At 34.8% G+C, this 27,439-nt stretch overlaps 2 protein-coding genes across 2 annotated transcripts; both read left to right on the forward strand.

Annotated features, from left to right (window-relative positions):
• Window positions 1-270: 270 nt before the first annotated feature.
• On the forward strand, window positions 271-19,628 carry Phum_PHUM128480 (uncharacterized protein; the record flags this gene model as incomplete). Its single annotated transcript, XM_002424358.1, is given in 63 exon segments — window positions 271-367; window positions 691-881; window positions 966-1,145; window positions 1,750-1,989; window positions 2,533-2,700; window positions 2,774-2,961; window positions 3,064-3,522; window positions 3,627-3,768; window positions 3,883-3,893; window positions 3,931-4,041; window positions 4,132-4,333; window positions 4,902-5,079; window positions 5,174-5,421; window positions 5,519-5,818; window positions 5,900-6,078; window positions 6,161-6,294; window positions 6,378-6,593; window positions 6,677-6,772; window positions 6,866-7,078; window positions 7,162-7,383; window positions 7,464-7,632; window positions 7,715-8,000; window positions 8,068-8,195; window positions 8,279-8,453; window positions 8,532-8,835; window positions 8,921-9,060; window positions 9,152-9,374; window positions 9,464-9,657; window positions 9,739-10,160; window positions 10,267-10,438; window positions 10,530-10,731; window positions 10,824-11,206; window positions 11,287-11,500; window positions 11,580-11,634; window positions 11,698-11,748; window positions 11,838-11,958; window positions 11,973-11,976; window positions 12,038-12,168; window positions 12,244-12,372; window positions 12,424-12,613; window positions 12,688-12,869; window positions 12,952-13,145; window positions 13,230-13,401; window positions 13,417-13,544; window positions 13,626-13,857; window positions 13,930-14,080; window positions 14,158-14,380; window positions 14,449-14,641; window positions 14,715-15,110; window positions 15,193-15,417; window positions 15,489-15,667; window positions 15,755-15,899; window positions 15,982-16,196; window positions 16,277-16,303; window positions 16,328-16,459; window positions 16,533-16,756; window positions 17,159-17,340; window positions 17,422-17,820; window positions 17,917-18,126; window positions 18,223-18,580; window positions 18,645-19,098; window positions 19,185-19,304; window positions 19,385-19,628. 63 exon segments carry the CDS (start codon window positions 271-273, stop codon window positions 19,626-19,628), a joined length of 12,453 nt encoding a protein of 4,150 aa, XP_002424403.1.
• A 1,920-nt stretch (window positions 19,629-21,548) lies between these two features.
• On the forward strand, window positions 21,549-27,100 carry Phum_PHUM128490 (CRSP complex subunit, putative; the record flags this gene model as incomplete). Its single annotated transcript, XM_002424359.1, has 13 exons — window positions 21,549-21,830; window positions 21,917-22,349; window positions 22,432-22,843; window positions 22,930-23,223; window positions 23,316-23,856; window positions 23,940-24,300; window positions 24,378-24,688; window positions 24,775-24,961; window positions 25,053-25,927; window positions 26,007-26,300; window positions 26,386-26,520; window positions 26,608-26,865; window positions 26,948-27,100. 13 exons carry the CDS (start codon window positions 21,549-21,551, stop codon window positions 27,098-27,100), a joined length of 4,536 nt encoding a protein of 1,511 aa, XP_002424404.1.
• Between the last annotated feature and the right edge of the window lie 339 nt (window positions 27,101-27,439).

The raw sequence follows: 27,439 nt of genomic DNA on the forward strand, positions 1-27,439 counted from the left end.
GAATTATCGCTTTGATTTCAATTCAAAATTTTTATTTTTTATTTACGAGATATCTAAATTTAAAATAGTTGAATTTTTATTAAAATTTTTCAAAGTTTTATGTAATTATATTTATTTTAAGTGTGAGATGGCATATATGGTACATTGTCACGTGGGATAGTTTCTGATTACACGGAATAAACATGATAAATTTTATTACCACATAGAAAGATAAAAAAAAATGTTTTTTAAAAAATTTAAATTAGTCGTTTTGAATTTTTACTAAATACCATGCTTGAAGGCCTGGCAACATGGGTTTTAAAATATTATTTAGGCAAATATGTAGAAAATTTAAACACAGATCAACTAAGCATAGGGTTATTAGAAGGTAAATAGAAAGCTAGATTGATTATATTTAATCATATATTATGTACTTATTTATTAATACTTAAGAACGCAGTTTATTTTTTACCTTTTTTTTTTAAATAATAATTTTAATTTATTTAACTTTTACGACATTTGATTGTCTCGAATGATGCATCTATTTTGTCATCGCTATTTATATTTATGGTAAAAAGTTTTCTAAAGTTATTAATTAGAGTCATTGAAATAATTATTCATTTTATATCATTTCCAAAAAAAAAAAAAAAAAACAACAAAAAAAAGTTAATTTAAGATATTATATAAGAAACGATATCATATTATTTATAGGTCAGGTAGAATTAGAAAACCTTCCGTTAAAAAAAGAAGCATTACGTCAAGCTGGCCTACCTATACAAATAAACGCTGGATTTATAGGAAAAGTTAAACTTCAAATACCCATTCGTAATATAAGAACTGCGCCATGGGTGATTCTTATAGAAAAACTTTATTTGGTGGCTGGTCCCATTAATTTAGATGAGGTAATTTACAATATTAAAACCCATTTTTTTTTTTATTATCTTAAATATATATTTAAAAATTATTATCATCATATTAATTTAAAGTGGGACGAAGAAGCTGAAATACAAGCTTTACACGAACAAAAAATGAATGCATTGGATGCATTAGAAGCCCAATGGAGAGCAACTATTGAAAATCAGGATCAAAGTTATTATGCATCAAGTTATTCTTCTTGGTTGAACTTTGGTACATCCATAATTACCAACATTGTAGAAAACCTACAGGTAAATAAAATACTTATTTTTAATCATTCAAAAATTAATACTCTTAAAAGTTTTCGACTTTTATCAATAGTGGCCTACTTTATAAAGACACACACAGAAAATTGAAACTTTAATTTAAAGTAATAAGTATGTAGCCTGGAACAGAGGCACTATTTCCCTATAGAGACTAAGTTAATTTAGTTCCTAAGTAATTTTTAACTGGTCTTTCATATCTTTTAAAGCTCAATATTCCCTGATTTCTAATAGTTTCCTTTGTTTTGAAGTCATTGTTGTCGTTGGTTTTTTGGCTGTTAATTGGAGAACGATTACATTTAGAAGCAGAATTTTTCAAGGTATTTTATTAATAATATTTCCTTCCGACATTAAAAGTTTTTAAGACATTAATAATTTTATTATTAGAAGTATTCTAACTCAAAACTATCAAGTACAAGTAAATTAAGTAAATATATATATTATATAGATGCTCATTTTCCCAACATCATCACATAATAAAATTATAATTTTTATTTTACATTTTTGTTTTCATTAATGTTTGATTTCAAATGATGGGTAATAATAGTTTAAAAAGAACATTTTATTATTTTTCTTGTGAATTATGTTACAGCTAAATATTACTGACGTTCACTTACGATATGAAGACAATATGTGTATTCCTGATCAGTGTTTTACTTTTGGTCTTGCCATTGACAGCTTGGTCGCTCAAAGTTGCAATGAAAATTGGGACCCAGGTTTTGATTCTGGTCCCATAGGTTACAAAATTGTTGAACTTTGTAGGTTTTCAATTTACTGGGATGATAGCACACTTTCGGATTTGATTGCAAAAAAAGATGATTCAGATTTTATGGTAAGAATAAAAAATATATGAATTAATAATTATATTTATAAATATTACAGTGATGATCAGGCAATGTAAGCAAAATGAAAAAAAAAAGAGTTTTTAGTCAGACTTACATTCTGCAACTTATTTTTCTTTGAATTTTTTTCACAATTTATTTTCCAAGTTGAATAGGTTAAGTTTCTTTTGTTTTCTCTGTGAAAAATTATTAATTTGAATTATTAATCTTTGTTTTTGCTGTATTAAAATTGCAAGCATATTATCGACTGATTGATTTGATAAGATTGTATGATGTTTGATTTTGATCGACTAAATTTTTAAAATGATAAACTTAAACTATTCGAATGGATGAATTTCAGGAAATGGCTGGAGGCAATAATAAAAAAGGAATTTTGTAATTTTTCAAGATGATTAAATGATCATTAATTAAGTTTTGAAATGAAATATATATATGCATTGCCTGATTTCCTTTTTTAATTTTACCCAATGCTTAGACATTGTTATAGGCTACCCACTTACATGCGATTAATAATTTTTTAATTTATTTATCAGGAATTTATGGGTAAAGTGGCTTATAGAGGCAAACATTTCGTATTGAACCATGTTTCTGGTATTGCACGCATAAAGAGGAACAGGAGTTCAGAACCTTTAAGATCAAAATCAACACCAAGAATAGTTTGTGATGTTTTGTTCAACGAATTTCCTATCAGAATCAGTGATGTCAGTATATCCTAAGATTGTTTTTCCCTTTTTTTATTTTGAGAAAATATGAAAAGAAATTAATGATTTTCAGAGGCAATATTCTCAAATGATACATTGGTTGAGAGGAGTGGCAATAATTAGCACTCGAATAAAAAATCACAAATTCCGTCCTCAAGTTTCGGTTTTCGAAGACCCCAGGGCATGGTGGAAATATGCTTACTTAGCTGTTTTACACCAAATCAGGCCTCATAGATATTCTTTGGATATATTATTAAAAAGGTTAAAAGAATATTAGATAATAATAATAAGAAAATTTTTTCAACCACCTCATTACTTATAAAAATGAATTTTATATTCTTTCTTTTTTTTTTTTCTTTTCAGGATAAAAGATAATGTTAGTTATGTAAAAATTTTCAGTAAAGTTTTATGTTCTTCCAATCGTTCAAAATCTCTAACGGAAGAAGAAAGGGAAACAATGGTTCGAATTGAATACGAGTTCACTTTTGACGAACTTAAAATTTTACGAGAAATTGCAATGTTTCGTGCTAGTCCTCCCCCTCCTCCTCCTTCCTCTAATTCAAAAATAGTTGATTCGGGGAAAAAGAATTTTCTTTCAACGTGGTTTCCACAGTGGTGGTATTCGACGTCTCTAACGGATTCTCAAACCCCTGAAATAAACACAAGGCTGACCAGTTTGGATGAAGATATCATTGATGTTTTCGCGGGTTCTAGCGACACGACTTTCCTTAAAAGAGACGTCGTTTTCGGCCATTTTAATTTTTCACTGAAACAAGGAACTATTAATTTGTGCACTGCTATTTTCGAACATAAAAAAATTCAGTAATTATACATGCATACGCATTAATAATTGATAATTTCAATGTGCAATGTTTTGCGATCGTAGTTTAAACTTATCAATTTGATAAGTTGAATTTATTTATTAGTTTCAGATCAATTATGGAACTCCAATTTGAAAAAGTTCTCGTTGGATTCGAATATCGACCCAGAACGAATTCATACAAAACAACATTGTCTTTAGGAAGCATTTATCTCAAAGATAGATTGACCAAAGAAACAGTTTTTCCGGTACAAATAAATAATATTCGTAAAGTGAAAATATTTTAAAACTTATAAAAATACATTCAAAACGTCTTTCTTTCTCAATTGCAAGATGTTGGTGTCTCCTCAAATTCATGATAGATTTCCCTGCGGTGAACCGAAACGATCCATAACACAAAATTTGTCAAGATTGCTTAGCCATGCTATATCGAGTCCCAGCGGTGGTACAAAATCCGCGGATGAAACACTTTTTCAATTATCTTATGAAATTAAACCCCTTAACAGTAATGCTGACTATAGGTAAATGAAATTTTCTTCCTATTTATCAAGCCGCCATTATTATTAGAAGGAAGAGAAATAAATGGTTTTTCTTTTTTTTTTTTTTTACAGAATACTAATGAAAACTCAATCTCTCGACATCGTTTACAATCCGGAAGCGATAAATTGGTTAACTGATTTTTTTACAAAACCTCTTCATCAAACGACGAATACAAATTTAAGAGCAGCAGCCAGAAAGAAATATCAGGCGATCAAGGCGGCCACTAAAAACGAATTGATTAAAAATTGGGAAAAAATATTGGCCGGTGATTTAGTGAGTGTGGATTCTTTTTTTTATTCCCCCCCCTCTCCCCTCCGACCCCAAAAAAAAAAAAAAAAAATTAAAAAATAATTTTTTTTCGTTTTTCTTTTTTTTTTTTTTTTTTTTTTCTTTTTTTTTTGTTTTTACTTTTGTAGGAAGCTCCCAAGTGGAGCATAAAAGCCGATGTTGATATTCAGGTTGTTAAACGAATCTCTCATTGAAACCCTTGCTTGTTTGTTAAATGTCTGTGAAGTCCCTGTTTAACAGCCCTGTGTGTTGGTTTTTTTTTGGATATAATTTGATGTTGTGTTGTAACAAACAATTTTAACGGTCTTTCTCTATATTTAATGTTTTTTTTTTTTTTTTTTTTTTTTAATTAGGCGTGATATACCGACGTGTAAAATAATAATGTTTATTGGGTAGTTAGGCAGGGACCGATTTTTCAATCATTATTATTATTTATTTTGTCTCGATTGTTTTTCTAAAAGTATATCACGTCGTTTAATGTTACATAACGCCAAGTATTTTTATTTTTAATGGTTTGTTTGTTTTTTTTTTTTTTTTTTTTTGAATTTTATAGAGTAATAGAAAAACTTGGGAAATAGATTTGGACATATCCGCACCTCAAATAATATTCGTGGAACATTTTTGTGATAAGAACGCTGTGATTGTCGTTGTTGATTTTGGTCACCTGCATTTTAGCAATTGTAATAACGTTAATCAAAAACAATTAATTAAGAAAGAAAGCGACGACGAAGGTATAGAATGTTCTTTACAAGCATATTAACTAAAAGTAAAGTAAAAAAAATTAGATCGTCATTAATTATATATAATTTTTTATTGATTTTTCAGAAGCGTACGAAACACCCTGTTCGACGCCACCCGGTAGCGGGACAAGTCCTACCTTTTTCGAACCTCAGAGCATGAAAAGATCATCCCTAAATGAATTAATATTGCATAATAAACTCTACGACCGTTACGAATTGGAGTTGAGCGATATGCAAGTTTTGGTTGGAAAAGTGAGAGATAATTGGAAGTATGCTCATTTGAAAGGAACATCGACTCTACACGTTTTGGATAGGTTTAATATATCACTACAGGTAGGGTAAATTAGAAAAAGTAAAATGGCTCTTTGTGCAGATGTAAAAAAAAAAGTTGAAAATTTATTGAATGCGTAATTGTCGGAATGATTCGAAGGTGGAGCGAAGAATAGTTCATACGACGGATCCTCAATTTCCCAGCTTAACATTTTTTGGTAACTTGCCTCGTCTCGTCGTGCACGTCAACGAGCAAAAAATTTCCGCTCTAAGAGCGATTTTGTCAATGATGACCGATCAAGGACTTCCTTCTCCTCTGCGATCATCCGAACCTTTTGTCGATAACGAATCGGAGGGGAAAAATGAAACTTGTCAGGATGAAAATATTTTTGAAGATCGCATGAATGAAATATCGAAGTTGATTATAATGCAATTCACGGTTCAGCATTTAGCTCTCGAGGTAAAGTCGTATCAGAAAATGAGAAAATTCTGTAGGAAAAAAATTTTAATTTAAATGACGAGTGAATAATATTTATTTCAGGTACAATCGAGGAATAGAAGCATAGCGGAATTGCAAGTGAGCGGAGTTAGAGCTGCTTCGACCATACGACCATTCGATACTTCAGTAACTCTCAGCGTGCACTCGCTGCTTTTGGTAGATGCTTTGCAAACTTTTGGACGCGATTTCGAATTATTAGTGGCATCTCATAAACATGTCGTGTACGTTTTATTATTAACCTGTTTAGCGTTTTTCACGAATGGTTTATTTACCTTCTCGAAAAAAAAAACATTCTTATTTCAGCATTGATAGTCTGAGTGGGAGTATAAGAGATAGTGAACCGACTTCTCCCATTCCTCCGGGATCGCCCGAACCCATAGAAAACCTCATATCTCCGAACGCTTTCACCCAAGCCGTCAATCACTTACAACATAAAGGTAATGCGAATGGGTTTGTGATATCTTTAATACTTCAATTATTACTTTTTCAAAATAATGATGATTTTTTTTTTCAACCGCAGCATCTCCTCCACAATTCAATACGGGAGTAACATCTCCTATGTACATGCCCTCTAACATGGTGTCTTCACCCGTTCTCCACGCCGTTTCCCCCGTCATACCCGATACGGAAGCTTTAATTAGCGTAGAATTAACTTTTGTCAGCGGTTCTTGTCCCGGTCACGGTGGTCAACCACTTCAAATAGCAGCCATTCAATTCAACAACCTCGATATAATCGGTGAATTTTCAAAAATAAATTAAATTAAAATTAAATTTTTTATTAACGAAAGTAAATTTTTGGTCTTCTTTTTATTATTTTAGCAAATCAGGAAACCATTGTAGAATTAATGGGTTTCGTGAGGAGAGTGTTTCCGGCATCGAAGACGGTGCCGATACGTCCTTCGCCCGTGGAAAAAGGTGTCTGCTTTGCGTCTTTAAGTTTCAAATTAAATGATTATCGTTCAATACGATCCGTTCCTTATATAAAATTCATATTTTAATTTATTTTAGAAATTGAAAAGTCTAAAACTGAATCGTTATCACATCAGAGTTTGGGCGATGAAAATTTTTACAGCGAACAAATTCCGGCAAAGACAGAAGTGACTTTCGACTTTCACAGATTGAATGTTTTACTCCTGAGAGCCGTGGCCAAAGATGGTTGTTTGGTGGGAAGGAAAATTTGTACGGCTACTATGATGCAAGCAAAAATAAAAGCCACAGTTGGTAAGAAATTATTTCAAATCGAACAAACTGTTGATGATGATAGTTAAGAACAGCATCATTATCATTACCCGTTACCGTTGCAGGAGATGAATTAACCGTGGAAGGATCGCTTGGAGGAATACAAATCGTTGATTTAACACCCGAAGGAATGAAGCATCAAAGAATACTCAGCGTGGGTGCAGATCCATTGGGAAACGATACAATGGCGGATTTGTCAGCCGGATTGTATTCTCTGTCTAATTTCAACAGCGATAAAACCGCGTTTGGTTTCAGTGTCAAAAGATCTCTTCAATCCGATACTCAAAGTAATCCTTTGTTTTGTTTTTTAATTTTGAAAATAAATGCGACTACTTACGTGTGATGTTGTTTTTCTTTTTGTTTGCAGACGGTGTTGATGTAAAAGTAAGGTTGGCATCCGTGTGGTACACTCATTCATCGCTCCTCGTTAAAGAACTTCAATCTTGCGCTACGGATTTCAAACAATATTTATCAAATCTTGCTAGATCCATTAAATCGGCAGCTACTGAAATGGCGATCGGTTTAGTTCACGCACGGTAATTTAATTTAATTTAATTTAATTTAAATTTTTTTTCTTGTTAATTATTTATAACTTACATTTTTTTTTTTCGGAATTAGAGCTGAAGCTTTGGCTCAAAGTTTGTCAATGTCCGGACGATTGTCTGCTTCACTTTACGGCGGATCAAATTTCGACATAAGCTCTCCGAAGAAAAGAAGAAGGAGTTTTACGCAATCGGCGGAAACTCTCGGTAACACTCCTTACACGCCGTATTCACCCGTGGATGATGACGTGTTGGACAGTATAGAAATTCGTTTGGATGTCGTTTTGGATACTCCGGTCATAATTTTACCCATGTCTCCGACAAGTGATCAAGTCTTTGTAGCTCATCTGGGAAAAATAACGGTAAAATTGTATTAAATTTTTATATTAAAAAATTACAAAAAATAAAAAAATTTTTTAAAATATTCAGGCAAGAAATACTCACGTGGAAAAACCGGATTGTTGGAGTTCGAAAATAGAAAAATACAATATCGAAATTCGGGACATGAATTTATATTCTGTAACGATGGCGAGCAACTTGACAAATGTCACGTTAAAGTTAGTTTATTTTTTATTTTCCATAATTGAATTTTAATAATGATTTCAATCAATGATTGATTTTATTTTGTGTTGTTCTTCAGTATGACGGGTGATACGATTTTGCCAAGGCCTGAAAAAATGTACGCTTCCTGCGATGGCAAACCAATACTTCACAATACAGTAATAGAAATAGTAACCGAAAGACAAATAACGTCTTCTATGAACAGATCATGGGATTTCGATTTAGAACCCGATTGGGAATCGAATCAAGTACAGGTATGCGCATTAAAAAATTAAAAAATTTATTAATTTTTAATTCCTTTTTTTTTTTTATAAATGAAATTTTTTTTATAGATAAACGGTTGCGTCGTGGGTCCGTTAAAAGTTTCTCTCACGCGTGAACAATACAATCAATTACTCGAAACGATAAATAATTTATTTATAAAAATTTCGGATTCGACGGAACCGGAAGTCGCCCCACACGCTACGAAATTAGGGGATATACAAGAAGAAGATAATGTCGATTCCATGTTTGGCGTTTCCACTCTTAGTTTGGATCCGGCGTTGAGAGCGAAAATGCTCAATTCGACATCGGTCGGACATTCGTTCAAACCATCCATAACTAATTCTTCTTCTTCTTCTTCCTTAGCCTTGAGAGGTTCAATTATTATTTTTAATGATTTTATTAAGATGCGATAGGTTAATGCTTAAATGTTAACAAAATTTATTTTTTTTTTCTTCAGTTACTTTCGAATTACCAGAGTTTACGATAGAACTTTTGGGAGAACTCGGATGCTTGGTGGAAAATAGTTTGGTTTCCATTTCTTTCAGAGATTTCATATTGACTTTCGATCAAACGAATTCTTTAATTAATCATTTACAAGTAAGTGTGCGTTTAAAGAAAAATTTAAAAAAAATTAATAAAAAAAATGTTTTATTAATAACGTTTAACGTTTTCATTTGTTTCGTTTCAGATGCGTTTAAAATCTTTAGTCATGGAAGATTTACTAGTCGACGAAAATTCCAAAAATAGATTTTTGGTCGTGTCATCGGCTGCACCGGAAATTCGAACTTCTCACACTCCATTTTCTCAATCCTGTCCCAATTTGGCTAATTTTCAAAACATCGTCATTTCTCATAATTCACTTCCGGATAAACTTTACGAGCCCATGGTGATTTATGAATCTTCATCTTCGGGTCCGAAATTTAAAAACCTTTTTTTATTAACGACATTTTTTTTGAAAAGTTTTTAATTGGGATGAAAATTTTTTTTTTTTTTTGTCCAGGTCGCAGACCTATATCCATACCCAAAGTGTTGGATAGACGTTCGAAAGAAAGTGAATATCCGTGCACTCCGCCACCGAGTCCGAGAAGTAGAAAATCACCCGCGGACGATATGTCGAGTAAAGAAAATTTAGTTTTTATTAACGTGACCATGGTGGACAAGAGTGCGGCCAATTATGCGACGCAGTATGAAAGTGTAAGTTATAAAAATTATGAAAGACTTGTTTCGAAAAATTTGTTTCTAATCATTTATTTTTTTTTTTTTTTTTTTTTACAGATGAATCGAATCGTGACAGTGGATTTTAATTGTTTGGACGTGATCGCGAACATCGAATCCTGGGTCGTCGTATTTGATTTTTTCGGAATCGATAAAACTCCCTCGAAGGAAAAACTACAAACGTACGAATCCGAACAGAAAAATTTGACGAACGATGAAGATTCTTCGAAGTCGACAAACGTTAATTCTAAACTCGATTTGGAAGTGAGATCTTTAACTTTGGTACTCATTCGACCCGAGTACGAAGTAGCCAAAGCTAACATAAGTCATTTGTCGATAAAAACGAGGAATTCGGGACCGCGATTCATTTGGGAAGGACGTCTCGGGTCAATGTCACTCGCGGATTTGACACCTCACGGAAAATTATACCGGGAAAGATTTTTAACATCCGGAAATCAAGCGTTACACGTTCACTATGTAAGGTATTAAATCCATTCTTTTTTTTTTTTTTTACTTGCAATTTTATATTTGTTATGTTTGTTGTTGTTGTTGTTGTATTTTCACATGGGGAGGTAATAAAATTTTTAGCTATGGTAATGAAGAAGAGTCTCGTGTCAAACGTCAATGCGATTCCGAATTAAGAATAGAAATGAGTTCGATATTTTACGTTCACACGGGTCGTTTCCTCGGAGAAATATACGCTTATTTCGATAGATTTTCACAATTTCAAGCATTAATGGCCGCCATGCGTTCATCGGATGTAAATATCAGTTTTTCGTGAATGTTAATCCATTCGATCCGATCGACGTTTTCATCGAGTAAATAAATGTGACACATGTTTAACATTTCAGAGCGAAAAAGAAAAACTGAAACCTTCGTCTAGAATGTTGCTCGAAATCAATGCGGGTTCGCCGGTTTTATTACTTCCCGTGTCTTCGACGAGTCCGGAAGTTTTAGTGGTCGATTTGGGAAAATTGACGGTTCGAAATAGATTTCGAAAAGCAGGATGCGAAGAAACGCTTCCCTTTAATGCACCCGAAGGAACGACGACGGGTAATTTGCTAATTTTCAAATTTTCGCTAAGGATAACAGGAAAAATTTGCAGCGTAACGATTGATAATTTTTTTTTTTTTTTTTTTTTTAAGTATCTTGTCTTTTGGATGTGATGTCATTAGATTTGGAAAACATGGATTTGTATGCTGGAATAAGACATGGAATAAGTTCGTCCGAACAATTGGAAAATAAGACGTTGGAATTTGGAAGTATAAGAATCACCAAAGAGGGACCTTCTTTGCTCCCCGACAAATGTCATTTAAAACTTCAAATCGATCGAAATTTGGATACTCATCTTTCGAGAGAAGTACCGGATTTGAGCATCAAAGGAACGCTGGCGAAATTGGAAGCATCATTGGATTTATCTCAGTATAAATTAATTCGCGGTCTCCTCACTTATAACATCGGTGAAAATCTTCAGGATTTATCGTACACATATCAAGCCAACGAATTTTTCGGAAACATGTTAAATCAAGTAAGTAGGTTGTGAAACATTGAAAATTACTCGAATGCAAAATACATTAAAAAATTTTTTTTTTTTTTTCATTTTTTTAGGGAAATCATAACGAACCGGTTTGGTTGGTTAATAGTCTTCACCTGGATTTGGTCAACGTGGTTGTTCATTTAAAGCAAAAGCATAGGGAAGGAGTGCCTTTAGCTTGCGTCAATTTTATACGGTCCAGACTTGTTGTTGAAACGTTCAGTGATCGATCCCAAGACATCGATTTGGTTTCGGCTGAAATTTTAATCACCGATACCAGATTCGCAGGTTCGTATTTCTCCAAAAAAAAAAAAAATAAAAACATTGAGATATGCCTTAATTTTACAAATAAATTAATTATTTTCAGACGAGCCAATCAATAAAAGATGTAATGTGTTTACCAACATTTTACAACCCCTGACGTCCAAAACTGATTCGAAGCATTCCAAAGATTCGAAAAGCACGGATGAAAAAATTGGAGAGAGAGAAAAAATAGACTTAGATGAAGGGACGGTTCAAGCGGAAGTGCATCATAGGTATTTAAAAAAATAAATTTTTACGATATCCTTAATTTATAAAATTTAAGGGAAATTTAATCAAGTTTTTGTTTTTTTTTTGTTTGCAGACGCAGAAAAAATTATTCGAAAGCGACAGTTTTGCTTCATAATATGCGTTTGATGGCAGTTTTGGACTGGTGGGAAATCATTCGAGATTTTATCATGGACAATGCATCCGCTCCCATCGAAGTAGGATATTCGAGCAATGTTTTTCACAGCACGCCCTACGCTTCTAAAGCGTGCACATATGCTACGGGATCTGGGGGAGTTGTGACAAAATGTCCTCCGGTCATCGACTGCGATACCATTCCGTTCGAATTTAAATTGAACATTACAGATTCTGAAATAATTTTAGTTGAGGATACGTCCGTTTTGGATTCAAATGCTATAATACTTAAGGTTGTCGTCGGCGATCCGGTTTAATTGGCTTAATTTTAAAATTTTACCTAATGAACATCGATTTTTTTTTTTTAGAGTACGACAGTCATTTCTTATCGTCCTAATTTATTGGAAAAACCCCTGTCTTGCAATTTGAATCGGTGTGAAGTTTTTTCCTGCATATTAGGAATGGAAGATGAAACAGCTCTCTCGATCATCGATCCCGTTACCGTAAACATGGAAGTGACTCTTAAGGCGAATTTATCCGAAGCTAAGGGGATATACGACGCCGTTTATACAAGCGCCGATAGAACGTTGGAAGTTCAAATGCAACATTTATGCGTCCGATTATCATATCACGATTTCAGAATGCTTTCACAAATGTTGAATAGCGTACCGAAGCAAACTTATAAAGCGAGAACTCAAGCAGCGACCGAACAGGGAAGCTATCCGGTGAACATAAGAAGTAAGAAGTTTAAAAATGACGCGCATGCGTGCGTTTTAGTATATTTTTATTTATTTGAAAACGTTTCCATCCAGGCCATATTTCAAAATTACACGCATTGGGATTTTCCATTGACGACTGTACGAAAGCATTGCAAATGAGTTGCGGACAATTAGACGAAGCGGCTCTTTGGCTCACTCAAAATGCGGCTCACATTTCAAACGAAAAAGAATTTGCTTCCGATTCTCGTTCGGCTGTTTCATTTAAAACCGTCGAGGTAAAAAATTTACTATTGGGAAAAAAAAAAAAAAAAAAAAAAAAAATTGTAAGTTAAAAAGTTTGTTTTTTTTTTTTTTTAGGTGAAACTTTCGTGTTTAAGTATATGCGTTATAGACGACTGTAGAGATGCTGATGTTCCATTACTCGAGCTTTCTATGTCTCAACTATCGTTGAAACAGGAAATAGACGGTCCCGGAAGTGCGAAATTTTTATTCACAAGTGACTACTACAATAGGGTTTTATCAGGATGGGAACCATTTATAGAACCGTGGAGGTTTGTACATACTTATTTTTTTTTGGGGGGGCAATTATTACTAAATTATTATTGTTAATTTGAATGATGACGTCGTTTTTATAGATGTTCGGCTAGGTGGGAACATTTGCTGACGTCTGGACTTTTGAGAAACAGGCTTCAAATACAAATACATTCAGAAGAATTACTCAGTGTAAATATCACAAGTACTTTATTAGAGTTATTTAGTATGGTTAAAGATAATTGGACGGAAGATTACTGCAATCCTTGTCGAAACGTACACGGGAACGAGGACAATCCCACAAAACCGATTTCCGGGATCGTGGCTCTTCGTCGTAGATCACCATTTGTGCCTTTTGCTTTAAAAAATGATACGGGTTCTGTTTTGTGGTTCACCGTCTTGGTCAAAACGAGCGAAAAGTAAATGTTTTCCTCCGTAGTTATTTTTGCCCCACGAATTTCTTCAAAAACTATTTTTAATTTTTTTGTTTTTTTTAATAGTTTATCCGATGCGGTCGTTTTGGAACAAGATAATACCTGGATAAAAGTTTTCCCCAACGAAACGGTACCTTTCACTTTTGGCGGTAGGGGTAAGGTGAGACATCGCGACACGCATACCGTACGAGTTCATCAATTGGCTGTTCGCGTGGACATGTGGAAACCCGCCGCTCCGGTATCGGTTGATAAAGTCGGAGTGTACTTTCGACAAGCTGCTCCGATGCCCTCCGATAAGGTATATCGTAGTCTACGTCGTTTAAATATTCGTAACGGTCAAAAGTAAAATTATAAACTTTTCTTCTTACAGGTGAATTTGCCCGCGATGAGATTAATTTTTGCAATCACGTTAGAAGGTTCGGCGAGAAAGTTAGTCACCGTTCGATCTGGCATAGTCATCAAAAATTGTTTGAGCGAGAGTGTTGAAGTCAAGTTGGAAAACACGATCATAAGTCCAGATAGTAAGAAAGTGTAGAAAAAATAAAATTTTTTTTTTTTTTTTTTTTTTTTTTTTTTAACGATCAAATTAAATTTTCAGTTTGGGAATCGATTAAATGCGTTCAAATAGTATCGGGAGGTTCGATATCGGTACCCGTCAGTCATTCTTTTGCACAAATATGGGTTCGACCCTTGAGCAGTCATAATTTAAACAGGTATCACGGTTTCAGCAACGCGCCCTTGAATTGGACGAAAGTGAAAACTCCAAATGAAATAGTTCACGAAGCGCATCAATGTCCGAGTAGTCGTGACAGATCTTACCGGTAAATAAAATGGAAGAATGGTAATCATTCATGGGAATTTCGTTAAGGCTCATTTATTTCGTTTTTAGATTCGTCGCATCGATTCAACGAGAAAATTTTCCTGGTTACCTTGTCAGCCCCTGGCCGCAGCCTGGTCACAGAATTGTTTTGTTAAGTCCTCTCACAATCACGAATTTGCTTCCGTGCGATTTGCATTACAGCATAAAAGAAGCGAATGTTCGGGGGCACATCAAACCCGGTGTCTCAGCCGCCATTCACGAGGTACATACGAATTTAATTTTTTCCACAAACTTGAAGAATGAAAATGTAGTGACATCGGCATTTTTTTTTGCAGGTGGATTGCGATCATAAATTCGAAATTCATTTTCACATTGAAAATTTTCCTAAATACGGAGTTCTCCTCGTACCCTCTCCCGTCACGTCCGTTACTTGCCGCCTAAAACTCCACGACGAATCCGGTCGACGATTGGATTTAAATGCCGGAATACACGTGAATAAAAATGCAGAGATGAGTATCAACATTTGGGCACCGTATTGGATAATAAACAAAACGTCGATGCCTCTCGTGTTCAAACAAGAGGGTACGTCCAACGAAACGGCCGGACAATTCACAGAAAACGAAATAGCACGAGTGGTTACTCCTCTCTTGTTTTCTCTCTCGGATCCGGATGCCAGTCCAACGATACAAGCTCGAGTGGGAGCACTTTGTCACCCGGATCGAAACCCTCAGGTATTTTTTGTCTTCCGACCCCCCCCCCCTCCCATTTTTAATTTTTCTCTCGAAATTATATTATTCTACCCCTTTTTGGCAGTGGTGTCAACACTTTCATTTGCAAGTGGGAGCACAAGTGCGACAATTGAGAGTTTCACAAAGGGATCATCGTCCGGATATCGTGTATGCGATCGGTATCAATATACGTCCGGGAAAAGGTCGTCATAGAAATACGAATATAGTGACTCTATCCCCGCGATTTCAACTCCATAATAAAAGTTCATACAAATTGCAATTCGCTCAAAAGTGTTTGGCTACCACGTTGGTGCGTATCGATTTGATGAAATTTCCTTTTCGATTCATAAAATTTGAATCGATCGTAATTTGAAATTTCAGAACGATCCCGGAGCTGCTGCAACGTATGCGACCGCCGTCAAAGATTGTTCTTTGGCATGGCATTGGCCACGTTTAGACAAGGAATTACTTTTGTGCATCAGGCTACTCGAAGTGAAAAACTGTCTCTGGTCGGGAGGGTTCGGCATAGACAATGAAGATTCGTTGCATGTTAATGTGAGGTAAAAAATACTTTTAACAAAATTTTAGGAAAAAAAAAAAAGAGAAAAGTTTTGAAGGAATATTAATTTTTTTTTATGATTGAACAGGGATAAAAATAGTAAAATGCATTTCCTCCGAGTCGAAGTTGTTTTGCAAGCGGCGACATATTTTGTCGTTTTCACGGATGCGGATTCCATGCCTCCTCCAATCAGAATAAATAATTTTTCTCAAGTTCCAATTCAATTTTTCCAGGTGAGGTTAAATTCAATTTAATTTCCCCACTCGTATGCGAAGGAGAAAAAATTTATCTATTTTTTTTTTTATTTTTGTTCAGACGGGTACAAGCGTGGAAAGTCTTCAGTCGATTGTTCGCCCGCAAGCATCCGTTGATTATGCATGGGACGAACCTCTCGGTCCGTCGAATTTGACTTTAATTGCTCCCGGGGGTGCTTCTGCTACCTACGACATAAATTCCACGGTTGACGATTCGTCGATAAGTTTAACATACGAAAATTTCATATACATAGCGTTCACGGCAACATTTAACAGGTTTTTATATTATTATTTTTTTTTCAAAATGTTTCACTCGGGAATCGTTCGAATGAATTGATAAATTAAAATAGTTTTAGGGCCAACAACGATTGTTCGGATTCTTCGTTTAATCCCCTGGATATTGAAAGTCAACAGCTCGTTTTGGATTGCGTGGATGAATACAGGGTGATATTGAGTAGGAAGCAACACGGTGCGAGGTCTCAATTGTGGAGAATGACGAGCGAAGGTCAACTTCAGCACGAAGGTTCAAGTCCTCCTCGGTAATGACACCCCCCCTTCTCCCTTCCTCCTCCCCCCTCGTTACAATCTAATTTAAAACGTTATAAATTTTAGGGATCCGAGATCAAAAGCATCCGACTACAGCGACAAAACATTAGTTTTGGACATCGAAGGCACGGCACCGCAACCCATGCAGTGCATAGCACTCGTGTTGAGACGACGCGACAAGAGAAGGATATCCACGCAAAAATGGCGATTCACGGAAGACGGAAGACTTTGTTGCGCACATAAAAACATGTGCGTTCAAGCAAAAGATGGATTCTTCGGCCTGCGACAAGGTAAAAAAACTCACTCATCACGAATCATGACATAATTTTATTCGCGTAATGACGAAATAAGCATTATGCTGCAGATGAAAAACTCTACCTGGAATTTTTAGGTTTAAAAAAAAAAAAAAGGGAAAAATGTTTAACTTGCAATGAAATTTTTTTACAGGAAGCACAAAAACTGGTATCTGGCAAAAGTGTATGTATATATATAAATATTTTATCGAGTGTTAATTGCATTTTTTATATCTGCAGCGTATTGCCATTATACATGTCAAATGTGTTTTTGTTTTTTTCTGTTCTTGAGCATGGTATTCATACTACTCTATGTTTTTATGAATGACACATTAAAAAGATTGAATTGAATTTATCTAATTATGATGATGATGATGATGATGATAAAAATGATTTTAGGGAATGAAGTCGTTTTGGGACCGAGTTCTGAAATAACATCAAACACGTACAGCAATAACGTACCCATAGAACAAGCCATAAGCAGAATGAAAATGAGACCAGGTTCGGGGTGTTTATCCGTGTTCATATCAAGCGACGGACCGACGAGAGTCCTCAAAGTCATCGATCCCATCGATGCGAAGGTGATTGAAAAATTGAAATTATTGGTTCGAAATAATAATAATAATAATAATGATGATTTTCAATTGCAGAAAAACAGTCAGATTAATTCTATGGTTGAAAAACAATGGAATTCCCTAACTTCTCCCGGCGTCATGTTTTCCGACGTCAATACTTGTCGAGATTGTAACGAATTGCAATTGACGATAGATTTGAAAGCCGGATTCGGTATAAGCATCGTGTCGAGGAAACCGCAAGAAGAATTGCTTTTCCTTCACTTGAAAGGTATCCTGCTCGATACGGTCAAAACTCCCAGTCACGTGACGTTCGATTGCACAATACAAGACGTTCAATGTGATAATCAACTTTTCGAACCTCAGTGCCCTGTCGTTTTGTACGTGACGAGAGGGTTGAGAGAAGACGAACCTAAGAAACATTTGCCGGCAGTTCAAATTTCCTCACACATGCAAACCTCGACGAAATCGAACGCGTATATATTTGAAGTGAGCGCCATTTTCCTTTAATTCACAAGTCCAAAAAAAAAAAAAATTTTGTCTCGAGGTCGTCAACATTTTATGATTTTTTTTTTTTTTTTACAGCATTTAATAATAACGGTTAAAAATTTATCGTTGAAAATCGAAGAGAAACTAATGTTAAAATTATACGCCATGTTCGGTGGAAATCCGTCGAACGTCGAAACGGAAGATGCCGAAGAAAGCGATTTCGAAACTCAAAGAATGGTCATGGAAGCCACTTCCGTTCACGCGACTCGATATTATTTTGGAGTTTTGAAATTAGAGCCGAGTACGGTGAGTAAATTTTCCCCCACATTGCGAGCGTATCTTTATGAACAATAATAATAATAATAATAATAATAATAATAATAATAATTGTGAAAATTACAGATCAGGCTCAGCGTTTTCACATCCGCTAAACTTCCTCCCGTTCTTCAATCTCTCAAACGTAAACTTCATTTAACTCTGATTAAATTCGAAGATGCGACCGTCGAACTCGAACCTTTCATAAAAAAACATCCTTTCGAAACGGCTCAATTCCTTTTCAATTCGATATTAAAACATTTCATACAAGAGCTCAAATGGCAAGCCGCTTTCATACTCGGTTCCGTTGATTTTCTCGGGAGTCCTTTGGGTCTCATGAATGACGTCACGGAAGGATTTTCCGGTTTGTTAAACGAGGGTAACGTCGGCGCACTGTTCAAAAACGTCGCTCACGGATTGTCCAATTCGACGGCAAAAGTAACGGGTGAGTATAAATGAACAATCGTTAAGATGTTGGATATTGGATGATGACACTATGATTCTTACAGAGTCGCTGTCGGATGGCCTGGGACGAGTCATTTTAGACGATACGCACGAACAAACGAGGCAAAGGATACGGAAATTGCATTCGGGTTCGAGCAGCGAACACATCGTCGCGGGTTTGAAAGGTTTGGGTTTTGGAATTTACGGCGGAATGACGAGCGTTTTCACGCAGACGTACGAGGGCGCGGCTTCGGAGGGGATACAGGGTTTGATTGCGGGATTCGGTAAGGGATTGGTGGGAACGGTCACGAAACCCGTCGTCGGAATATTGGATCTCGCGACGGAAACTGCGAGCGCGGTGAGAGATTACAGTCGGAGTTCGTTGAAATCGGCTCCACCCAGATTTAGACTACCCAGATGCGTTGTCGGTCCCGGAGGACTCCTCCCACATTTTTCAGCCAAACAAAGTCAGGGACAAGAATTCCTGTACAAAATTAACGAAAGAAATTATTCCGAATTGTAAGTTTCCCTATCATTATTATCATCATCACTATTATTATTATTATTATTATCGTTCATTTTTGTCATTTTTCCATTAAATTCAGGTTGTTGTCTTATGAAATACTTCGAAGCGCGAGCGAAGACCTGAGAATTTTAATATCGAGCGATTGCATAAGAATTTTCACCATAACGGGTTTGGCTGTCGTACTCGAGGTATCACTCAAGTAAGTCACCTACCTACCTACGATCGATTAATCGATCGATCGATCGATCGATTGATTCATTTTTTCTCGTATGGTTTCAGTAATTTTTATCACAGTCAACCTCTGAGCCTGGGCGAGAAACACACCAACAACATTCTTCATTACATTGAGCTCACGATAAGAGCGGATGTCGTGAGCGGACAGGAAACAATAAAAAAACCTCTAGTCAGATGCGATACTCAAGAGATAGCCATTTCCGTATCCGAAAAAATTAATTATTCCAAAGCACTTTTCGAAGAAAGGAGTCAAACGGTCATTTCATCTCAAGACATACCGTACGATTGATTCGATTGTTCTAATGGCGGTTTTATAATAAAATGATGATGATGATGATGATGATCGGATCGTTTATGTGAAAACACGTCGTCGATACGTAGTCCGTTGTTGAGGGTTACCGGAAAAAAAAAAAAAACAAAAACAAAATGGCGTCTTGTTACACGTTTGTAAACCTTGCATCAAGGTTACGAATGTTTTTTTTGTTAATGTACGTTATTGTTATTATTATTATTATTGCTTGCCAAATGTAAAAAAAAGTTGAGATTGTAAATTACCAACAACAACATCATCGTAATGATAATAATGATAATTATAATAATTCGGTCACGTGTTAATTTATGTTAATAATTATTTTTTACTACCTACCGATTGTGCCAAAATAAAAAAGAGGAAAATGTTAACATGCCGCCATAAATGTTACAAATTGTTTCATTATTATTATTATTATTATTATTATTATTAGAAAAGAGTTTTTTTTTCGGTTGCTTAAACGCTCAAAAATTAATTTTTCTATTATTAACCTCGCAATTATTTAATTTTTTTTTTTTTTTTTTAAATTTAATTTAATTTAATTTAACATAGTTGTTATTATTATTATTATTATCATTATTATTTTAAACGTAAAATGTTGTTTAAATAATCAGTAAGAATAAGAAAAAGAGAAAATTGTTTAATTTAAATTTTTTTTTTTTTATTAATTTTTCAAAAAAAAAACCTGCAAAAAAAAAATTTGTTTTTCTACTTTAATTAGTGGTAGTAATAAAATAAAAAAAATTTTAATTTGTTTTATTATTATTATTATTATTATATATTTATTTACATTTTTGTTTATTTTTTTTTTTTTTAAAGAAATAAATATTTATTTATTTATTTATGATGAATTTAAAAAAAATGGGATAACTGATTAACAACCAAAGAGAGATTTCAGTATTTTGAATTTAAAAAAAAAATTTAAATGTACAGTGTAGGAAAAATGTAATTATACTCAAATGGTTGAATTATTTTATTTTATTTTTTAATAATTAAATGCTTGAAAATTAATTAATTAATTTCAATTTGTGATTTTTTTTTTCTTTTTTTTTCCATGCAAACGTTTAAACACAAACGTATTTGTGTGTTTGTAAATACGTTGTATGAAATTTAACTTGTAAAAAAAAATTAATTTTAATTATATTTTGATTTAAAAAACAAACCGAATTGTTTTTAATTAAAAAAAAACTACTTTTAATTATTATTATTAATTTAAAACTGTTTTTTTTTTTGACAGGGGGGTAAGTTAAAACGTTCGAATTATATAAAAAACCGTTAATTTAAAATTAAATAATCTCACAGCCTTCTAGATTTTAGTAGTTATATCTCTCATGACAATCTAGTTAATTAATTAAAAAGTTTTGTTTTTAAATAAAATTATTTTTTAATTTATCGAATGTTTATTCTTATTTTTTTTTTTTAATTTATATAATAAAATAATTTTTAGAAATGTTAAAAAGATATTTTTTCAAAATACTGAATTTTAATAAATAAAAGTTTTTATTTAAAAAAAAAAAAAAAAAAAAATGGCGTCGGTTAAAGTGGCATTACTTTTTTGCGTAGGCAATAAATAGATATTTAAATAATATTTGATTATATATTATTAAATTATAAATGTTGCAGGTTTTTTTTTTTTTGTTTATAGACTTTATCCTAATTTTAAGTGAATAATAGTTTGTGTTAATTTTTGGGCGTTTTATTTGAGTTAAATATAAATAGATATAGAAAAATATTAAAGTTTGTGTTATTACAGGTGTAAAATGTTTTTGACACAGATACTTGTCACAAAAAGATTAAATGTTTTGTTCATAAATTGTTATATTTTAGTTTTTTAATTAATTTTCATTAGACAACGTTAGTAAAGTTTTAATTTAAATAAAACTTACCTTTTGGGTAATCATGGCTCCTATTCCATTAGAAGGCGTACAAATGCCTGTTGGAAATGGTGTTCCTCAGGAGGGAAATCGTGGCGGTTCCATATCACTCGGATTTCTTATTGATTTAATCGTTCAGAGAACTTATCACGAATTATCAGTACTCGCGGAGCTTTTACCTAGAAAAACCGATATGGAGAGAAAAATTGAAATATATAATTATTCAGCAAGAACTAGACAATTGTTTGTTCGACTCTTAGCACTTGTTAAATGGGCAAACAGTGCTTCTAAAGTGGATAAATCAGCTGTAAGTTTAAATTTTGTTTAATTAGATATTAGTCAGTTTTCAAAAAAAAAAAAAAAAAATTTATACTAACCTTTTTTCAATTGCAGCATATAATGGCTTTCTTAGATAAACAGTCTCTTTTGTTTGTGGATACTGCTGACATACTGGCAAAAATGGCTCGAGAAACATTGGTTCATGCCAGGCTTCCTAATTTCCACATACCTGCTGCAGTAGAAGTACTTACAACTGGAACTTACTCGAGATTGCCTGCTTGCATTAGAGATAGAATAGTTCCTCCTGATCCTATAACAAGCTCTGAAAGAAAAAATACATTAGAGAGGTTGAATCAAGTTATACAACATAGACTAGTCACTGGAAACTTACTTCCACAAATGAGAAATCTTAAAATTGATTATGGTAGAGTTACATTTCATGTTGAAAATGAATTTGAAGTCTCTTTAACTGTGATGGGTGATGGACCTAATATACCTTGGAGATTATTAGATATTGACATTTTAGTAGAAGACAAAGAAACAGGAGGTGCGTAATTCTTACCTGAAAAAAAAAAAAAAAAACAATTAAAAATTTTATAAAATAACAACGTTTAAATATTACATTTTAGATGGGAAAGCACTTGTTCATACTTTGCAAGTTAATTACATTCATCAAGTTATTCAGACCAGATTAGTAGATAATCCAGATCCATTGAGGGAAGTCTATAATTGCCTTCATTTTTTTTGTCAAAGTCTTCAATTAGAAGTATTATATTCTCAAACATTGAGGTTATGTCGTGACAGATTAGATGATCATATTCATGTTAACGATTATACTCCAGGAAAATGTTTATCTGTTTCTTATTGGAAAGAATTATCATCTAAAGATCCAAAGTCAGAATTAGGATATAAACTGACTGTTCAAGTGGATAATTATGATCCTGCTCGACCTTTAACAGTTGTTCATGTTCCTTCTCTCGGTGGAAAAGAAAGTGAAATAGCCGATAAAGCTATTAGGTCTGATATTTTATCAATGGAAAGGTAAAAGTTTTTTAAATGTATTGAAAATTATTTTATATTGAAATGTTTTCGATTTTGACAAAAAAAAAAATTAATTTTGTTTTCAGGTTACTGGTTCATACCATATATGTGAGAACAAAAGCTCGATTGTCAGAGCTTAAACAAGAATTAGAAAGCGTTTTGAAAGACATAGAATGCCAACTTCAGGGTTCTCCTGCAATTTTATCCGTACCTGTTTTACAGCCGTGTTTGCGCGCAGAAAATTTATTAGTAACCGTTGATACTCATACAGGAATGTTACAGTGTCATATACCCCAATACGAAGCTCCTCTCATACCTGAACTTCAAGCTGCTTTAAATGGAGACAGAACTCGACTTCCGAACTTGATATCAGAATTAAGGTTCGTTAAATTTAAATAAATTTTAATTTTTTGTTTTTTTTTTTTTTTTTTTTAACTCATGTTAAAATTTTATTTTTTATAATATATTTCAGGTATTGGATTACACAAAGGCGATGCGAAAAAACTTTACAACATCTTCCTGCGACTCCATACGAACGACTTCCCCTCCTCCATCATCCGGATCATCCGATGACCAAAATCGGACGTCATAGAATGTACGTCAGACTCCACAGGCACCCGAATGCAATATTGATTGTTGAATTTAAGGAAAAAGAAAATGCACCCTACGAAATCGATTGTCAGTTTTACATGGCAGTCGTTAAACAATCTTCCATTGAAGACAATCCCGAAGATGACACAATCGAAACGGAAATACCGAAAATGTACTTGAAAGTATTGAGTTTGATAGAATTCGATTCGTTTGTAATTTTACACGGACCCTACACGAGTATTGAAGATGAAAAAGTACCCGGTAAAAGAAAAGCATCGGGAAAATTTGAATCTTCTCCGCGGAGGCTAAAACAGCCAGCATATTTTATTCCAGAGTTAGCCCATGTTGTTTCCCTCTGTGACGAAAGAATACCATTTGTGACTCTAGCTCAAGAACTAACCAAACATGGTATTCCTCATCAGGTACACCTTATCAGTAAAATTTTCCAAATGTACAAAAAAAAAAAAAAATATTTTTTTTATACTAAACAAATTTTTTTCGATAGGGTCTGCAAGTCGAAGCCAACGCCACTGCCTTAGTTTTACGAATAATTCAATTGCCTTTGCCAACTACCAAGGTTAAAAAGTCTTCGTGGCAAGCATTGCTAAGACGTCTACTATCGGTATCTATTAGAGTTCACGGAAAAGGCACTGGAAGAAGTTGGATGGTTGAATTTGTATTTTATGGAAGTCCTTTAAATAGTTCACAACCTAAAGAGCAGGGTTTAAGGCGACCCGTGTATTTTCAATACGACATGGGATCTTCGGATATGCCAGTTAGAACGGTTGAATCTCTTTTAAATGACTGGGCGCAAATCGTGAATTTGTATGATTGCGTGGAAGAACTCACCGAATACCTTAAAATTAGTACGATGAGTACCAAATTTTCAGTTATTTTTTTTAAAAAAAACTTTGTATAATTTAAATTTTTGTTAATTTTTTAGGTAAATATAATTTGTCGCAAATAATGACGATCAAATCGTACAGCTACAGTAAATTGGTCATCGGATACGGTCCGGATAGGGGTGCTTTGGTAACGGTTCAATGGAACGAACACAACAAAGCATTTTATCTCATTTTCGGTGCCAATAATCAAACTCCGAACGCTCATTCGTTGATAAAAGAACAACTCGAAGCACATTTGAATCGGCACAGAAATCTGGCACAAATTATACATCTTTTGCACGAAACTTACCAACCAGTATTGTCCATCAGCAAACTTCCCACTTTACCGCAATTGGGAGTTCATAATAACGTAATTTATTAACGGTTTTTTCTAAAGTTGGATGAAAATTTTTTTTTTTTGCAAATTTTTTAATTATTTTTTATTTGTTTCTTTAGAGACCTCAGATACCGGTACAAACGTTTACTATACTCCCTCAAACGCCTACGTTTATTAGGTTTGCTTATCAGGGAACTTACTGTTTGGAAATAAGATTAAGAGGCGGAGGAATGGTCAGTTTAAGAGACGGTGCTTATAGTAGATTTGATAAAAGTAACGTCGTGGAAGAATTTACTCCTACTCAAGGTTTGTTTCAATCATAAGTTTTCATTTGAAATTTCGAATCCATTGATGATATGTTTATTATTATTATTATTATTATTATTATTCGTTTCAGGTTTGAAAACCTTTTTATGTAAATACGTTGACGAAACAGCAGCTTTGAGGAGGCGTTCGCAGTGTGAAGATGACGATCCGCCTTCTCCTATAACCATGGATTCGGACGGAAGCGGTATGACGTTTTTGGGTTCGCATCACAGAAGTCCCCACTCTCCAGCTCAGGGAAGGGAAGGTTTGAAATTTCATCCTCCGGTGACGCCTCCGTCGGGCAGTAATCCTCACACTCCGTCAAGTCCTCACACATCAAGTATGTCTCAAAGTCACAGTCAAACTTTTGGCTCGAGTCCGGCCACTTCTTTTAACCTCGCTTCACCCCCATCCCTTCCCGCAACAATTAATCCTTCACCATCCATGTTACCTCATCCTTCTCCAGGTGGACTCTTGGCGAATTCTCCCTCTAATCCTCTTCACGTTCCTAGTCCTGCGGGTTTGCTGCCTATTTCTTCACCCGGACCGGTTCAAGTCGGACATTCTCCTGCGGGTTCTTTCATGGGTCAAACGAATCACTTGGACGGAAGTCCGTTTCCTTCATCTCAAGGCATGGCATCGCCGGCAGTATCCAATTGGCCAGGTTCTCCGAGTATTCCTCGGCCATCTCCTGCGAGACCCGGACAGAGTCCGAGTGCTTCCGGATACGCAGCTTTGCAAAGTCCCGATCACAAAAGCGGGCCTCACATATCGAGAGTGTTACCACAAAGAACGTGGGCCGGCGCCGTTCCAACTTTACTCACTCACCAGGCATTCGATTTACTCTGCACTCCTTCTCCGCACCCTCAAGGATTACTCGGAATCGAATTGTCTCCTTTGGAAAGATTTTTGGGATGCGTGTACATGAGAAGACAATTGCAAAGATTTATACAATCCGACGATTGCGTTAGTATTTTTTTCACTTTTCTCTCTGACGTCGACGCCATTATTAAAATTTTTCCTAACGATTTTGTCGTTGTTACAGTTAACAGCCATTAACAGCACGGAACCGGGAGTGGTTTTGTTCAAAGTGGAAACTCTTCAGTGCAGAGTCGCACTAAATCCTCAGCATTTACAATCTCTTCATTTGAAAGTAACTCCTCTTCCGGAGCACAAAGATCAATGGTCGGTTGAAGACCTTCAAATAATAGAAAAATTTTTCGATAACAAAGCAGCCGCTCCTCCGTATAAACCGAACGCATTGTGCGGATTCGGTCGAATGCTCAACGTTCCCTTTAACGTCCTGAAGGATTTCATACAAATAATTAAATTGGAAATGGTAAATTTTTCCTTTTCTCCCACGACTTTTCCCTTTGACCTTGGATTTTCCACGAACTTCATTACTTTATTTTTTCTTTTTTCAGATGCCCAACCTCGTTCAACAGCAGCAGTTAAAATGGTCCGTTCAATGGTGTTTGAGAATTCCTCCATCGGCAACTCCAATCGTACCAATCGGTCAAGCTGCCATTTTAGTCTGCAGAAATAAAATTTTATTTTTCGTAGGTTTCATAACTGAAGTTCGTGCAGCTCGCGCAGTCGTTGAATTGTTTTTCATGCTGAGCATTCATTTTTTTTTTCTTTTGTAGCTTCAAGTGACCAGAGTCGGAGTGCAATACGTGAACGGTATGGAACCTCCCTCGTTGGTTCTTCCTCTCGTCTACGACGTCAGCACGAATTTGACGCAGCTCGCGGAGAAAAGAGATCCTGGTCCTGCGACGGCCATGACCGCCGCCAGCATGCAGTTAAAACGATTCGCAGAATTCGGATTGAATCACAACGAGTGCTCACTGTTTCCGGCAGTTCGTGACCTTTTGGCTAACTTGATACTTCCGTCCGAACCTCAGGTACGAATAGGTTACGCGTTCGTCGCAAATCGTACTAGTCTTACATAAAATTACATTTTGTTGTTCGGTTTGTCTCTTGCAGATAATTTCATCTCCGGCTCACACGGGATCCGTGACACCGACCATGCAACCTTCTCCCGCCATGGGCGGCGGTCCTCCCGTCGTCGGATCACAAACGACGGGTACCTACACGGGTATGGCTTTGGGTCAACACGGTATGATGGGTCCTAATTAGTATTTCGTTTACGTGATACGCTGATAAAGTGTGTGCAATCGGGGGAAAAGCGAACTTTTTTTTTTTTTTTCGAATTTTTAACTCGAAAAGTTGAAAGTTACCTTTGATAATATTATACGTTCGCGAACGCCGTCCCTTCGCGAACGTATAATATACATTTTAAACTAAACTTTAAGTCGGTCGTAATCGTTTTTCGTCATCATCGTCATCGTCAATCATTATTATTATTATTATTATTATTATTGTAAATCAGGTTGTTGTTTTTTATTCGTATGTAGTACATCATTTATAAGAGTGAGTTTCGAACGGTTTCTCGGGAGCGAACGTGTGACGTTCTCG

The sequence above is a fragment of the Pediculus humanus genome, genomic scaffold, assembly GCF_000006295.1.
Source record: "Pediculus humanus corporis 1103172107475 genomic scaffold, whole genome shotgun sequence".
NCBI classification, from domain to species: domain Eukaryota; kingdom Metazoa; phylum Arthropoda; class Insecta; order Psocodea; family Pediculidae; genus Pediculus; species Pediculus humanus.